The sequence below is a fragment of the Chenopodium quinoa genome, unplaced genomic scaffold (assembly GCF_001683475.1).
Source record: "Chenopodium quinoa cultivar QQ74 unplaced genomic scaffold, ASM168347v1, whole genome shotgun sequence".
In the NCBI taxonomy this organism is placed as follows: domain Eukaryota; kingdom Viridiplantae; phylum Streptophyta; class Magnoliopsida; order Caryophyllales; family Amaranthaceae; genus Chenopodium; species Chenopodium quinoa.
This window is the reverse complement of record NW_018743292.1, coordinates 2,522,303-2,539,451: the sequence shown is the minus strand read 5'-3', so window position 1 is coordinate 2,539,451 and position 17,149 is coordinate 2,522,303. Positions and strand designations below refer to the sequence as shown.

General features: G+C 34.9%; 2 protein-coding genes across 3 annotated transcripts; both read left to right on the top strand.

Annotated features, from left to right (window-relative positions):
* The first annotated feature begins 4,885 nt into the window (after positions 1-4,885).
* Positions 4,886-7,302, top strand: LOC110736355 (urease accessory protein F-like). Its single transcript, XM_021916557.1, has 2 exons — positions 4,886-5,373; positions 6,437-7,302. The coding sequence occupies exon 2, from the start codon at positions 6,470-6,472 to the stop codon at positions 7,196-7,198; it is 729 nt and encodes a 242-aa protein (XP_021772249.1). The 5' UTR covers positions 4,886-5,373; positions 6,437-6,469; the 3' UTR covers positions 7,199-7,302.
* Positions 7,303-11,055: 3,753 nt separating this feature from the next.
* LOC110736354 (transcription factor GAMYB-like) lies at positions 11,056-16,647 on the top strand. 2 transcript variants are annotated; one of them, XM_021916556.1, is made up of 4 exons: positions 11,056-11,911; positions 12,769-13,144; positions 14,575-15,589; positions 16,114-16,647. In XM_021916556.1, the coding sequence occupies exons 2-4, from the start codon at positions 12,782-12,784 to the stop codon at positions 16,404-16,406; spliced, it is 1,671 nt and encodes a 556-aa protein (XP_021772248.1). In that variant the 5' UTR covers positions 11,056-11,911; positions 12,769-12,781; the 3' UTR covers positions 16,407-16,647. The 2 variants fall into 2 exon arrangements, with proteins under 2 accessions (XP_021772248.1, XP_021772247.1); XM_021916555.1 differs by having other exon boundaries at positions 12,705-13,144.
* The last annotated feature ends 502 nt before the right edge of the window (positions 16,648-17,149 follow it).

The following is a 17,149-nucleotide window of genomic DNA, read 5'->3' as shown; positions in this document are numbered from 1 at the left end:
AATCGACCATGGGAGCTTATTGCATCGGAGCACTTAACAATTGGATCGAAGCAAGACGCAACCCTTCCACTTAGGGTTAACCATACCATTATTTTTACCCTTTTTAATTAGGGTTTTTGTTTAGTTCGGCAGCGAAACCGCCGAAATTGTAGTGGCAAAAGTGGCCTTGTGTTCACGAGGAAGGTGGTGGAGAAAGTGGCCTTGTGTTCACGAAGAAGGCGGTTAAACGTGATGGTGAAAGTAACAATTACAATGGAGGAGCAGTGGAGGAGGAAGAAGGAAGAAGAATATGTTGCTTCAAAGTTAACGTCATCGTCAATTTGATGTTATTTGTGCCAGCTAGCCAGTAAGAGAAAAAAAAATATATTAATACAGATTTTGTGAAAACCATGAACTATTTACTACTTTTCCATTTGATAAATGATGGGACGTTAGAACGGTCGTACATTCCACACTCAATCAAACACATTTATTAACAAACACCTTACAAACCAAGCATAATGACAAGTAAGAGTTCGGCCCACAAGGAACGGGATATGATTGCCAAAGATCTTTACACTTAAGCTAACTCGAAGTCAATTGGTGAATTGGGGTTCGTCAAGAAGACAAACAAACTATGGTTCTAAATCAATGAATTAAAGATACTAGGGAATGAGATCCACTCAACCAAGGCAAATAGGCAAACGGGGAGTAAAATAGACAAGATATAGCAAGGACTATATGTAAAATCAACCTCATGCAATTAGAAAACAACTCACACTACTAAACTTAGATTCCTCATTAGTTTAGAAATAGATGATACATAATCAAATTACAATAAGTAATGACGTACTCAATTTACACTTCCATGTCAAATTAGGCATATCATACTATCAAGCTCCTTAGTCAAGGGTAGCTAAACCTATCATGAGGAACTAACAAGCAATCTCATATAATCAATTTAATTGCAATACAAACATCAATGCTTCTCCCACATTTGCATAGTTAACCCAAAAGGTCGAGCTTCACCCAACCCCTAGCAAGAAGACTACTCACAACTCATGTTTATCAACATGCAATCAAGAATTAGGGTTCTAAATACTTCAATAATTGGGGAAAAGTGGTTAACAATTGAAATAACTATCATCCAATAACAAATTACCAAGAACTAAGAAGATTTAAATAACATGCAAATACCAAATAAAATCTGAAATTAAAAGGAAAAAGGTTGGAGAAATTACTAATTGAAGCTTCAAATGTTGAATACAAATTGCCAAACTTTGAGAATAATTCTTGAATTTCACTAATACAATGATTTGATTTGATTTGATGAAAACTAAGCTAAATTAATCCTAAGGAATGTTTCAAACTAAGAGAGGTTTCTGAAAACTAGGCTACTGTCCTTTTTCTTTTTTTTTTCAAAAACGATCTCGAAAGGACTTTAAATAGTCCGTACAAAATTGGCTGAGATCGGGAAAAGGTCCGACCGAACTCTGGGTAGGTTCGGTCGGACTCAGGGTAGGTTCGGTCGAACCCTGGTAGGTTCGGTCGAACCTCCCTGATCCTTGTTTGGTCGAACTTTTGAGGTTCGACCTCTCCTGCAAAATTGCTGAAAACTGGTTTGACACTGCCTTCACTGCACCCTGGAGGTTCGGTCAAACTTTTCAAAAGTTTGACCACACCAAGGTTCGACCGGACCTTTCAGAGGTTCGGCCACACCTCCTCTTGCACTTCCTTTTCTTGCTTCCTCTCCTTCCCTTTTGCTCCTCTTGCCTTTGTCCATGGCTTCCATACTTGGCCAAGGGGCCTCCCACCGTGCATAGGACCGTCATGGAACCTGCAGAAGATACCAAAGTTCACGAGAGCATGGGATGATAAAATAATGCATAAAGATTATCAAAATAAGCGCAAATAAGCATTACTTTTCATCAACACAAAAAGAAGCCATAAGAGGATAATGAGGTGGAAAAACCTAAGAAAAATAAGAGGAAAAAGACCTAAATACTACCCCTAAGAGTGACATAAATGTCACTCATCAATAAACATTTGAAGTTTATCAATTTGATAAACCTGGGCTTTCTCCTTGTATATGACTTATACAAATTCGTAGACATTATGTGTTTAATTGAATGAGGAATTTAAAGTTCTCTTACTAATGTTAGAACCATGACGCCTTCTACTCCTAATATCATTGGATCATTGATTGTTTGCTCTATAGATATGTAAGGTTGTTGAAGAAGAGTGCTACTATATGGTTGCAACGTGGATTCACTACATTTATATACGCGCGATGTATGCTTTAAATTTTAAAAATAATACATCAATCGAGAGAAGAGTATCTAACTTAAAATTAAGACTTAAGAGCATTTAAGGTATTTCATGTGCACAATAACACAAATTCACCATTTGAATTATTACCTCTGTTTCATATTGCGTTAATTCTTTTGAGTGATTGATAATGTGACACGTCGAGAAATGAACATTGATAGTTTGAAGGCTTCTTAGGGCTTGTTATGTTCAAATTGTTTTAATTCAGTTTAGATATAATAAGTTTAGATAAGTTCAAATAAGTTAAATTTAGGAAAAATAAGTTTGGGCAAGGGTTACCCAAGTACAAATTACAACTAAAATAAGTTATACTTTGTTATAAGGTATAATAAGTCATATAAGTTCTAAAAAATGCAAGTAAGTTGTGATAAGTTCAAATAACTCGATAAGATAAGATAAGTTCAGATAAGTGAAAATACAGGTGAATAGAACACACTCTTAGAGGAAGGGGAGGGAATGGGTAGGGAGGGGAAGGAGGAAGAAGTCCAGCTTCCTTGTTTGGATAAAGGAGAAAAGAAAGGGATGAGAGGGAGGAAGAAAGGGCAAAGTCGCAAAGAACAACCAACAAAAACATCGTGCTCCTTTGTTCCATCCAACCACCAAATTATTTCAATTCACAATCAAACCAAAAACCCTTCATTTTCTTCTTCTTCGTAATTATCTTCCTCGAATAACGCATGACTCCTTCATCTTCAGATCAATCATGGCGAATTGTGCTGTTCTTAAATTCTAGCAAAATTTTGACTTCGGAACGATAATTGAATAAGAATCCAAGAGCTCGGCTAAAGAGGCGGATATATAAATTGATCAAAAATTGGAAGCCATTGATTACAGTGACAATAACAATGGTGAATTAGTGGTGGTCGAAAATTGGAATTAGAGTTAGGAAAATGGGGAAATTATGCGTAGAACTCCAGCAATTTGAGGAGAGAGAAAATTTGGGATTATTTTTTGAAAATAAAAAAGGGTAAAGTTGTCTTTATATAAAAAAAATCAGTATGTATAATTTATTTTGCTTTTAAATCGGTTTTTATAATGTATTTTCCAAAGGTTTTATTCTTAAGCAATTATTGAGATATTCCCCCCCCCCCCCATTTCCTTTCCTTCCCCTCCATCATTTGCTTTCCAAACAAAGGAAATTGCATTACTCCCTTTCCCTTTTCTTCCTTTCTCCCCAAATCTCTCTAACCAAACGAGGTGTTAATATTTTTACCAATAATGCATCTAAATAAAAACAGAGAAAATAAATAAGATTAAAAAAACCTTCATAAAAATTAAAAACCAAGGCTTTGTTTGGATAGCAAGTAGGGGTGAAAGTTCGGTTTTCGGTTTGGTTTTTTGCCCAAACCGAAACCAAACCACCAAATTTCGGTTTCTTGATTTTGCAAACCACACCGCACCACTTTAGCTTTGAAACCGAACCAAACCAAACCACCTAAATTTCGGTTTTCCTAAAAAAAACCAAACCGCACCGAATTTTCCTCTCAAGCATCCTAAACATCACATTTTGCAAAAAAACCGAACCAAACCACACCAATTAAAATTGAACCAAACCAAACCATACAAACATCCCACCTAAAACCCACCTACCACCCACCCTAACCTACCAAAAAACACCGAAACTACCACCACTAACCACCCACAACAATGCCCACTAACCACCACTAACCACCCATAGAAACTATCACCACTACCACCCACAACAACCACCAAAAACCACCTTATCACCACCCCTAACCCAGATCCGCACCCACCACAACCCACAACCCACCTTATTTCACCACCCTTCATCCTTTCCACCCAAACACTAACCCTAGATCGACCCACAACTACCTATCACCACCGCAATTCAATCTACACGGCTACGCCACCATAAAAATAAAGTAGGAAAAAAAATTCAAATCAAATTAAAATTAAGAAAAAGAGGACATACCTCACATTCCACCGAAAAACCTCGAATTTGGGTTTTAAAGGTCAAGTTCGACCATGAAAACACTAGATCTAGTGTTTTCATGGATGAATTTGACATGAAAAACCTTAGCTACTCAGTTGATGGCTTAATAACGTTGTAAATAAACTTAATAACGTTGGAAAAGAGGAGAACAGAGTGATGGAGAAGAGATCAAAGAGGAGAAAGAAAGGACGGAGTTGAGAAGAGGAAAGGAGGGAGAGGAAGAACTAAGATTCTGAGAAGAGAAGAGAGGAGAGAAAGGGCGGAGAGGTGAGATCAGGAGAAGAAGAGGAAGTGAGGGATTAGGGTTTTTTTTTTTCCTTTATATACTTAGGGTAAAAGTGTTGGGCTAGGGGGCTTTTGGGCCTGAAATTTCGGTTCTGTTCGGTTTTGTTCGGTTTTTCGGTTTTTCAATTTCTAAAACCGAAACCAAACCGAAAACCGAAATATTTTTTTTTTTCAAAACCAAACCGAACCACTTTCGAAAAAAAAACCGAACCATATTTCTTATTCGGTTCGGTTTTCGGTTTGGTTCGGTTTTAACCCAAATTTGTTTCACCCCTAATAGCAAGTAAGGAAGGAATGGAAGGGGAAAGAAAGGGAGGGGAGGTAAACTCCATTTTTCCTCCAAATCTCTTCAATTTTAGAGGGATTATGCTTATTAAAGAGAGAAGAAAAATGAATCCCTCCCTCTCCTCTCCATTCCTTCCCTCAATCTTTTACCCAAACAAGAGAGTTTGTGCCCCTCTCTTTCTCTTCTCTTGTTTTCCTTCCAATTTCTTCTATCCATATAAAGTGCAAGTGGCAATTGGATCATTCGGATCGGATTCGAGTCGTGCTAGGAATCTATTTAGATCGCATCAATAAATATAAAATCATAGTTCCAAAAATCAGCTGAACAGAAACTACTCCTCCGGCTCTTAGTACATCCGCCCAATTTATTTACTCTTCCTATTTTCGGAGAAAAGAAGAATTTCAATTTTACTTAGTCTGATAATCTATTCCATTTTGCTTTACTTACAAATTCCAATTCATTTGATATGTAGGAAATTAAGAACTTTAAACTTCGATTCATCAACATTTTCCCTGCAAATCAATTCAGCTACAATTTTTAGGTAATTTCTGCTCTATCTCAATTTTTTAATATTACAGTTCATTGTTGTGATTTGTGTAATAATTTTGTATAATTAGTTGGAAAATTTGTTGTTTATTACTGGGATTAATGTGGTTAATTTCATTGATTCTTTTCACTTGTTGTTTGAATAGCTGAATATATTGATATGTTTTGATGATGATTTAGTTCTGTTAATGATTTAGTCCATTTAGATATGTTATGTACGCAGTATGAGAGATAGCATTGTATACCATTTTGTTTTCAATCTGAATCATAGCTATAATTTTACATTGATGTTCGCAAGGAATTTTACAATTTTGATAATCATTTAGAGATTAAAATGTTCAATAAACATTTGGTGTGATCGTGTTACTTTAATGGCTAAAGTAATACGCGCTATTCTGGTTGTAAATTTGTTTAATAAAATAGTGTAAACATCTGAAAACAACGAGGGCGTTTGATTGAGGTTGACAAAAATGTTTAATCGAGGATCGTTGCATACCTATAGTTCGAGGATGTTGACAAAAATGTTTAACCGAGGATGTTCACTAAAATGTTTAATCGAGGATGTTGCTTACCTTAGGTAAGTGAAACTTCTCACAGGAAACCGAACATATTGAGGTCTACCATGGAGTATACCTGACATCTAAACGGGATTGCATTATCGTGTTTGTGTTTTGTGTATTGAGCTTTGAACCTTAGCATAAGCATTAAACCTTGGAATCTGCCATAGTGTTCCTTTCATTTTTGGTTCTTCTAAGAAGTAAATAGGCCCATAGAGCCACTGATTGAATTCACGATATGGATGTTAGGCTTGGTAGCTGTAAATCTGTAATGCTTCTTCAATTGGTCGTATAGCAGAGATTTTAGTTCAGCAGCATCTCTCTGCTTGATTTTGCAATGTGATGTTGTACTCTGCTGTTTATTTGAGGTCTAGTCAATAGCATTTTTCCTCTGAACTGAACAGCTTATACTTATCCTGTATTGACCTGGGACTCTGACTCTGAGAATCGTTGAGATATTACCCTTGAAGTGGCTTATGCAAATTTTCATTGTAATGCTAGATTGTCTACATCTATGCGGCTATGCCCTTTTAAATGGAGGGCGTGATGGAAGAAAATATAGAACGTGACATCTATCCATCTAGCAATTCCTTGGAATGGAGCCTATGGCAGCTTCTTGATTCCATTTTACCAACAGGTGGTTTTGCACATTCATTTGGCCTCGAGGCTGCAATACAATCTCGTTTAGTCAATAACCCTGAGGATCTCCAGACTTTTGTGATCCAAGTTTTGCAAAATACTGGGAGCTTACTACTCCCTTTTGTACATGCTACTACTATATCACATGACATAGAAACTTGGCATAAACTTGACAAAATGTTGGATGCAATGCTAACCAATGAGGTAGCTCGTAAAGCATCAACTACCCAAGGTTCAGCTCTTCTGAGAATTGCTGCAGCCATGTTTACAGAAGTACCTTCTTTGAAAACCATGAGAGAACAGTCATTGGGTGCTAAGGCTATTTCTTTCCACCATGCTCCCATATTTGGACTTGTTTGTGGGCTTCTTGGAATTTCTCCTGATATTTCTCAACAGGCTTACTTGTTCATCACACTAAGAGACGTAATCTCTGCTGCAACAAGGCTGAATTTGATTGGGCCTCAGGGTGGTGCCGTTCTGCAGCATAGGGTATTTTGTACTGCCGAGAAGATTTTGATGAAATGGAAAAATTGTGATGTTGAGGATGCATGCCAAACTGCACCGTTGATCGATGTTGTGCAGGGCTGCCATAGCTACTTGTTCTCTAGAATGTTCTGCTCATAGGTGAATATGCATAGTATTTTTTTTGCTAGAGTTGATATTATTATGTACGTGGTTGTTTGGTTGAACATAAGATGACTGTTTAACACGTGAACTTTTTTGCTCAATGAAGCTCCTGGCAATTCGTAATTATCTAACCTGTCTCAGTAAATTAACTGGCCATTGAGATTGCTGGTTCACCTTTCTGTTGTGTGCTGATGCTGGGATGTTCCAACATTTACTCTTCATGTCAAAATGTAACTTAATTGTGCTGTATCATGTAATGTAGACAACGTAAAATATAGATCAATGAGCCAAAAGCCTGAAATTTAGCTTCCTTTGCATTTCCTCTCAACCATCATTTGTATCTATCTTCATGCTTCATACAAGTGTAATTATATGCATGGACTTACAGCTATCAGTTGTATCAGGATGATTAATCTTTGAAATTGGTTTGATTTGCAGCAGTTTCAATTCAGTAAAATTTTGAATCATAGTCAATTAAATTACTTAAAATAATGTGGTCGTCAGAGTGTAAGACTTAAAAAAACCGAGGGAGTATATAGTAATTGCTTAAAAGTTAAATCACAATACACCATTTTCCTCTAGTCCTCAAATAAAAATCTCATTTCATCTGAAAATGTTTTCCTAAAAAAATTTCAATAATCAAAGACCAAACCTCACCATATATATATATTTATAATTTACTTTAAACCAACCCAAATTTACCGTCTTGTTAAATGAGACTTTGGCCCTGTTCGACGGTAGCACTTTATGTAGTTGTTAGCGCTTGGACCAAGTCAAAACTAAGGCTGTCAAAAACTGATACGACACGATAACTTAACACAAATCCGATCCGAAATAAGCAGGTTTGGGTAAAAAATTCTTGACCTTTTAAATAATTGGATCGACATAAACCAAACACAAAATTAAGCGGGTTAGATTAAGATTGAAATTTTCAAACTTAAATCCTACATGTGTAACCCAATCATATAAATGGTTGAACCTCAACCCGTTAACCCGAACTTAACACAATTATCTTGTCTATTGAAGTAATAAAAAAAAAAATTGATTTTTTTATGTCAATCTTGCTACCCAACCTAATGGCATAATTTGAAGCTACAAATATTTTAACGAACAAAATTTTTGGTTTGGGCGAACAAATTTTAATACACTTCCACTTTAAAGTCTTCTAGAATCTAGACTTACTCTTGATCACCCACTCGACCGCTCTCAATTCTCACGCAACACTTCCTTCATCCTAACCTTCTACTCCCTCTGTCCCTTTATTTTTGCCCCATTGACATTTATGGGGTCAAATTTTTGAAAACTTTGACATAAATTAACGTTAATCTGTAAAAGAAAATTTAGTCATGAGTAGTCTTGTTAGATTCGTCTCATTGTATTTTTTTTTTATTAATATCACGTTTTTATGATTTTTACATGTATGGAAATAAAGATATAGATATTTTAATACGCTTCTTGGAGACCATGCATAGTCAAATGGGGCAAAAAAATTAGGGACAGAGGGAGTATAATGTATTATGTACTAAACAATATAATGCCTTGCATGAATTAGTAAAGATTAGTAGGTAAAAGGTAATGTTTAATAAGTGAGTTAAGTTTGGGTCAAGCCTTTTCAACACGTTTAATAAGTGGGTTAAGGTTTGAGTTAAGGATTTATCAACTTGTTTATTATCGACACTAACATGAACCTGACATGACACGACCTGTTTAATAACTATAGTTAAAACACTAGTAGGAAAAAATGAGAGTGTTTAGTAAGGTAAAGGTTGGTGGTAAAAGTAGCATTTTGGTCGCTTTTCTTAAATGTTAAAAATATTAGTTGTTAAAATGTAGTGAGGAGCGTATGACTTTGATTGTGTCTTAATAATTCAACCACTATTTTTGCGAAACACTCATAGGAGGTCCTTCCGGCCTAGGTTAGCGGGCTAGGCACTTTAGGAGTTGGGGGGAAGAATAAGAGAATCCCCACTCCAAACTGCCTCTAATGGGGTTTGATCTCACAACCTCATGGTTGTGAAATGCAAACCTTATCGCTAGCCCAGACTATGCTTGGTAAGCTATTTGCTACCGTTGGTTTTGCCAAACAAGGCTTTTAACTTGGGAATAGATGGAGTAATAAATTTTAATATAAAAATAATTCAGTAAAGATAATTTTAATTCATAAAAAATACTTTAATTTCAGCAAATATCCGATGTGAATAGATTCAAAACTATATTGGATGTGAATAAATCCTAAACTAAGGCTGTGTTTAGCTCACCTTCATGATCTTATCACTAATTTCAGATCAAATCAGTTCATATTAGAATTTATCATTTCATTTTTTATTTCTTATCGGTATCTTTAATTCAACAATAAATAAAATTATGAAAATTACGTAATTTTTTTTATACATAGATTTATGTATTATAAAATACAAATTTTATAACATCCCATTTATATATTTTTTTTTTATAATAGATTGACATACGTATAAAGTCATACTTTAGTCAAATCAGAGCAATTTAATTAGTTCAGAAATATAAAATCTAATCACATCATATCAAATTAAAAAAAAAAGGTAAACTAAACATAGTTGATAATATTATGTTTTGAATGTTTAAGTGTCAATGAACTATCATTTTGATGTTTTATATGAAGTAATATATTTGGTTTTGTTTTTCACAAACTTTGATACGTGGCTGGTCACATTGTGTGGCCAATTATCATGGGTTACTTTGTTAAATTAGTGTTATAGGGGTTACTCGGTCAGTGTTATAGGGTTACTCAGGGTGTATTCTATTCACCCGATTTTCACTTATCTGAACTTATCTTATTTTATTTGAACTATCTGAACTTATCAAAAGTTATTTTAGTTTTAATTTGTACTTAAGTAACCCTTATTAAAACTTTTTTTTTTAACTGAACTTAACTCATTTGAACTTATTACATCTGAAATAAGTGAAAATAAGGTGAATAGAACAACCCCAGTCAGTATTACATGGGTTACTCGGTCAGTGTTATAGAGATTATATATTTATTTTATTTATTTTTTGGTATACACATTTAGTGCTTGTGTAAATTACTTATTTTATTTTTTCTCCCAAATATTTTCATAGACATTTTTTAGGGAAATTCATAGACTTTATCTCTTGATTGCAAGCTGTATTGATGATTCATGGTTATTCTTGAAGATTAATTTGAATTCAAAACAATAACAATCTTTTTTGAGCATCTTTGGTTTAGAGATTTAAGTACAATTACATTTATGTTGTACTTAGAAAACATAACAAACATAAATACACACAATAATAAGACATCCGATTTAAATTTGCACAAAGTCTTCAAATCATTTTTAAAACAAATGTGATACGAGTAATTTTCAAAATATAAAATACAAAAATGAGATCTAAATCTATTTGACTCATTCTCAGTTCAATCCCACAAATATCTACATCAATTTTCAAAATTCTTTTAATTTTTTTTTTATTAAAAAAAGAGCACACGAGTCTAACAGAGTACAAAAACTTACTCATCATACATTTGAGGAATAGTACTACTCACTACTATTATTAAACAATAAAAAAAGATCCCTTCTAATAAAGGCAAACTTCTCCTTCTAATAATAGGAAAATCATTATGTCAAAAAGGAAATAATTAAGTCAAAACTATAGATTATACAATAATATCATATTCATTAATTATGCTTTAATTATTCTCTTAATTTCATGTGATTATTAATTAATTAATTAATTAATAAAAGTAACACAAGTACTTATAATATTGGGCCTACTATATGTCAAACATATTTTAATATTTTGACCCAATATTAAAAAAATAAAATGTAGGTCTAATATATTTTTTTTTCTATAAAAAACGCAGAAAAATAAATTGAAGAGAGAGAAAGAAGAGAGAGAAAGAGAGGGAATGAGGAAGAAGAAGAAAAGCAACAACACTTGGGAGAAGTAGCAAAGCTGTGTGTACTCTCGCCCTAAGCTTTCTCCCCTACTTTCACTCCAATTTCGCCATTTTTACTCTCTCTAAAACTTTACATCTTTCTCTCTCTAAAAAAATATACTTACGTTTCTCACTCTACTTTCTCTCCTTATTTTCTCTTCTTCTATACTCAATCAAACCCATTTCCTTTTGATCGCTCTTTATGTCTTCTTCTTTCTTCGATTACGGCTAGTTTGAATTCCAGATTTTCCCCTTTTTTTTAATTTTGGTTTTCTCCTCATTTCTCCTGTTTTTCAAATTTTTTTTATTTTTTTTTTCTGGATCTGATTGGGTTTCTGGTGTTCTGGGTTTTCTGAAATTGATGAGGGTCGAAATGGGTTTGCGCTGATTTTTCGAATTTGAGTTAAATTTTTTTTTTGGGGTTTTTTTTTTCTTCAGATTTTTAAAAAAAAAATTGTACTCTGATTTGATCTGAATAATCGTGAATTTTTAAGTGTATTTTTCCCTTGATTTTTTTTTTTGGGAATTTTGGGAATTTGTTTTTGATCTAAATTCTGTGAATTAAGTTTCAGTCAAGGCTGATTTTTTCTTCTATCCGATCAAAAGCATTGTAATTCCTGAATATTTTTGGTACCAAATTTTCATTTTTTTTTTTTAGAAAAATTCAGTTGATTAGCTTAATTAGGCTCCAATTGGTCTGAATTAGGGCATCAGATTGTGGGAATTACCTGGGTTGTTGTTGAAGATTTATCACCATTGCAGTTCAACTGTTTCAGGTCAAGTGTTTTTTTTTTTCCTCTGCTTATTAAATTAGTTCAATTATTTTGTTGTTGAGAACTAATTTTTTAATGAAAATGCAGAAATGATTCAGATTTTACTGTGATTTATTTCAATTGATGTTAGTTGTGATTGAATTACCATGAAACTATGGAATTTAGAGCAGAAAGTAGCATATATTCTATATCCACTTAAGTATGATTTATGAAATTGAAAATGATGAAATTCAATCTATTTCATGACATTGTTATGATGAGTTATCGTCGTATTGGTATCTCATCTGTTTCATTGTTATTGGTGTCTGTTGATGCTGTTTTAAGTTTCCAATTGACCTTTTCTAGCTGCTAGAAATGATCCTTAAGAGCGCGTAAATGTGAGTTAAGATGGCTCTTATCCATGGTTTGCTGCTTTGGTTGAGTTTGCATTGTAGAATGACATTTAATTACTCTATAGAGATGTCATCTGTGATTATTTGATTGTTGTGCCTTGTCTGTCTTGTTAAATGTGGACTCAAAGAGGTATATTGATGAGGTGCTGTTCATAGAACGAATGCTAGAGTTTACTGTCAATTGCAAAAAATTAAGCCTTATTCGGCATCTGTCAAGTGGATTATGTTCTGGTTTTTTTCTCCCTTTGTGAAACTTGTTTGCATCTTGCGATTTTTTGGCATATGCACTCATATTTTTTCCTGCTTGCGAAACGCAAATGTACCTTATTTTGTTGCTTTACCATGACAACAATGTTGCTAAATCTATTTGCATAGTTTTTTTTATTGCTTGTTTTTGTCTTTAGGATGATCTAGTTGCTAAGCAACATTTATTCTTTCAACATTCTGATGGATTGCTGACAACTTTAGGCAATCTGTTGAAATGATTGAAATGACAAGCGACAGTGACAAAAGGAAGGCTGCAAGATGTCGTAAAAATTCCCCTGATGCTGAAGAGGTTTCGAGTGGTGGGAACTCTTCTGGGGGAAGCTGTCTAAAGAAAGGTCCGTGGACATCAGCTGAGGACGCAATATTGGTGGAATATGTCACAAAGCATGGAGAGGGAAACTGGAATGCAGTCCAAAAACATTCAGGCCTTTCACGATGTGGTAAAAGCTGTCGTTTGAGATGGGCAAATCACTTGAGACCTGATTTGAAAAAAGGATCATTTACCCCTGAAGAAGAAAATCGTATCATAGAACTCCATGCTAAGATGGGTAATAAGTGGGCTCGTATGGCTGCAGAGGTACATTTTTAGCATCTCTGTTTAAAAATTTGTCATGCTTGTTGCTTTGGAGCTTATGTGTTCCCTTGAAGCTTTCTTATTAGCTGTCTTAATATTAATTCATTGAATACATGTTTTAATCACATTTAAACATTGAAATTGTGTCATATTTCAACAGTTCTCACATTGCGCTGAATATTTTCCTGCATCTGAAAGTCAAAAATCAATGTTTGTTTTTACTTCCTTTTGGAAGTGAACCATTTGTTTGATATAGGTATTATCAGTCTGGAATAGACACTTGGTAGAGGTTTTCTGTACCCGATGTTATTTTTTTTTTTTTCTTCTCCAGATTAAGCTGAAGGCATTTATTATTTGTTTAGGTTGCTTCTCATGTCATGACACTGGTTGATTATTCAATCTTGGGGGGGGGGGGGGGGGAGTGGCGGACCCAAGGGGGGGCTGGCGTATGCCATGGCCTCCCCTTGACTGTATATATTTATAAAAAGTAGCAACAATCTACATTTGCCAAGTTGTAGTAGAGTTGGTTTGGTTGGTTACAATATGCCTGCATTTAGTCTTCTTCATCTTGAGTTCGATTTAAATTGAATTTTTTTTCGTTCAAGCTTTTGCTTTAGTGAACTAACCACCTCTAATAAATAAGAGTAGTACAGTTTGGGCCTTTGGGGTCTTTGAGCATGTCTCTCAATTTCCAAAATATAGTGGACTCAATTTTTTACTCAATGAGAAAAAAATAGTTTCACTCATTTAATTTATATTGTTTTAAAATGGGAAATTATTGTATTTTATATTATAACGAAGTATATATCGAATATTTTTCGTGTATGGGATATGAGTACATATATAAGGTTTGGCCCCCCTAACAAAAAATTCTAGCTCCGCCACTGCCGGAGAGGGGTTGCATTAGGCAATTACCTTTGAAAACAGAACTCAGAGTCTTAACTTGTTTATTATTATCCTGGTATGTAAGTAGCTGGTTGCATCAAAGGAAAAGTATGATAGTTGCTTGTTAGGCCTTTTGTATGCTATAGGTAAAATTTAATGTCTGGCAAAATTGCTCTGATGTTGCTATGTCATCTATTGGATTCAATTCTCTAGTGGGAATAATATCTCACTTTTCACAGAGTCGAACGTTGATTCAGTTTATTTTTCTGTGCACTTTCAACTTCCTGTTTATCTTGCTTGCAATATTTATTTATTTTTGAATAATACTTTAATTGTATCCTGTCTGTAGCTCATTTCTAGCTGTTCATGCATATCATGTTATATCTTCTGCTAGACTTTCATCACATATATTCAGCAATTCTTCTTTTTTATATTTTCCGTTTCTTTTTACCTTATTCTCTGATTCCTCTATTTCCCCATATCCTAGTTGCCCTATATTTGTCCTAGCTTCCAATATGTTAATGCTTATCTCTTTTACTTCCTTCCAGTTGCCTGGGCGTACAGATAATGAGATAAAGAACTACTGGAATACAAGAATTAAGAGGCTGCTACGTGCTGGCTTACCCATTTATCCTCCTAGTGTCAGTAGGCAAGCAAGGAATGATAGTCAACAAAGTGAGGAGATGATGACATGCCAGAGTGGAGACATACACCATTCCGAATCCTCAGATACAAATAGTTTTCAGATTCCTGATGTAGAGTTCAAGAATTTAGGGCTCGATCAGGGATATATAAACTGTTCTCCTGCTTTACTTGATATTGCTCCTACAAATCTCCTCCCAAAAGCTGTGAGTTCATCTAATAGTTATGGTTTCATGTTTTCATCATTGAATCCTCACAAACGCCTTCGAGAGGTGGATAGCCAGTTCCATGTTAATGTCCCAAGTACCAGCAATACTTTTCCTAAATTTGAACGGCATGAAGATGATCCTTTTGGAAGGCTTGTCCCTGTGCAGCCTCTTTGGTCACCTCCTATATATGATCCGGATTTGAATATCAATGGAACCTCTGCGATTGATGTTCTTGGCAGCCATGCCCCTATTAATGGCAATTCCTCTTCTTCTGAGCCTGTTTCCGAGGCCATGAAGCTGGAGCTCCCTTCACTCCAATACTCAGCATCTCAAGTAGGTAGCTGGGCTACACCATCTTCCCCGCTGCCTTCACTTGAGTCTGTTGATACTTTAATCCAATCCCCCTTGAGTGAGCACACTCAATCAAATTGCCCTTCGCCACGCAGCAGTGGCCTGTTGGAGGCAATTGTGTATGAATCACAGTCTTTGAAGTGCTCAAATTATAATTCACACCAGCAGGGTTTAGACACTTCTGTCATGGCTGGTGATGTTGTTGAATCTTCATCACGAAATGTATGTGAACCAAAATGGGATGCTTGTGGTGATCCAATATCACCACTTAGTCATTCTGCTGCTTCTGTTTTTGTCGAGTTCACTCCTGTTAGTGGTGGAAGCTCATCAGATGAACCCCAGTCAGCTGAGACTATACCAGGTTAGTAATTTGTTTCTTGCATTAACCTCAGTTGTAAAACTTTTATTATTTTAGATATGCAATTTTATCAATAGTCTTCAATCTTCCAAATACCTGTTATAGCCATTCGAGTAAATTTGCCTTTGTGGTCTCACAGGACAAAGCTTGACGCGAGGGACATAGGGAAATTGTTATTAGTTGAGAAATAAAGATGGATAGTTTTCTGCTTAATAATTGGACACAGGACTATTTACTTCCGAAGAGGGGTGTAGGGAAGCTAGTTCTTTCATTTTGATCCCAACCAAGATTATCAATATTTTATTGACAATTTTTATTTTGAATAAAAAAAACTGCTTGAATTAGAGTAGATTAACCCTCAAGACAAATTAATCTAATCTCTACTGTTCTTTGTTGTTACTTTTAGCCGTTTAATTCTGTTCTTTCTAGTGCTATGTAATTCTAGTAGTCTATCCTTAATATAGGGTAGTCTATATCGTTGATTTCTTACCTCTAAAAAAATAATCTAATTCTTACCGTTCATGCAGGCAAATTTGACTGGATATCAGCAGAATCAGATGGGAAGAAGGACGTTTCATGTCCGTTAGAGTATTTAAGGCCTGATGCTTTGCTGGACTCATATTGGTTTAGCCATCGCATTGGGCGCAGCAAGGACGAATCAATCACAGGAGATTTTGGGGCACTTCTGGGTGATGATTTCAGCTATGAACACAAACAAGGCAGTGCTCTGCCTTGTGATGAATCAAATCAAAGTTCTGGGCTGGGTACTTCTACATGGGATACCATCTGTGGAGTCTACCCGTTCTCAAAGAACGATTGATTGTGCGTGCTTTGACGCATTCATTTCAGACCTTGAATTTCTTGTGTTAATATTTGGATTTGATTGGCTGTATTTCGTTGGAAAACAAGTTCACTGTGATAATACTTAGCTCATGCTTTGTATGTTGTTGATGTAAGAATCTTGGTTTTTGGAAGACCAGTTTTTGTTGTGAAAAGAAAAAAAATTTAAAAACTTGCAGTACCGTATAGATGACGAGTACCGTTTGTTTTTTTGGTTTCAATATCGTAGTCTCCGATCATCTCTTGATAAAACTCTTTAGTGTGAGAGACATTAAGAGTTGCATGCAAGCATTGTCATTAGTCTTGAGGTTTATGTCAAATGGCATTCAATCTTTTGTAAATTTCTTGTAAACTTTATTGTGCTAGTGTGCTAATTGTTATGTAAGGATTTTATCTTTCTGCGCTAGATAATCTTCTTTTTTGATCATGCTTATTATGGTGAATTTAGCAATCAGGCATTTGGGTCAAAACAAGTTACAATTACTACTAACAGAGAAGAACAAAAATTGGAGAATATGATGTTGCTGCTAAAAATACCCACCTCCCAGTCCTAGCGAAAAAACTAAAGTTACGATCTCGCTATAATAAGGAAGGATTAAGTCAAAACAATAGATGAAACGGCAAATCTCATGTGTACACGGGTGCACACTATATATTAAAACAATAGGTAAAACGGCAAATTTTATGTGTACACGGTGCACACTATAAGTCAAAATATTAGAT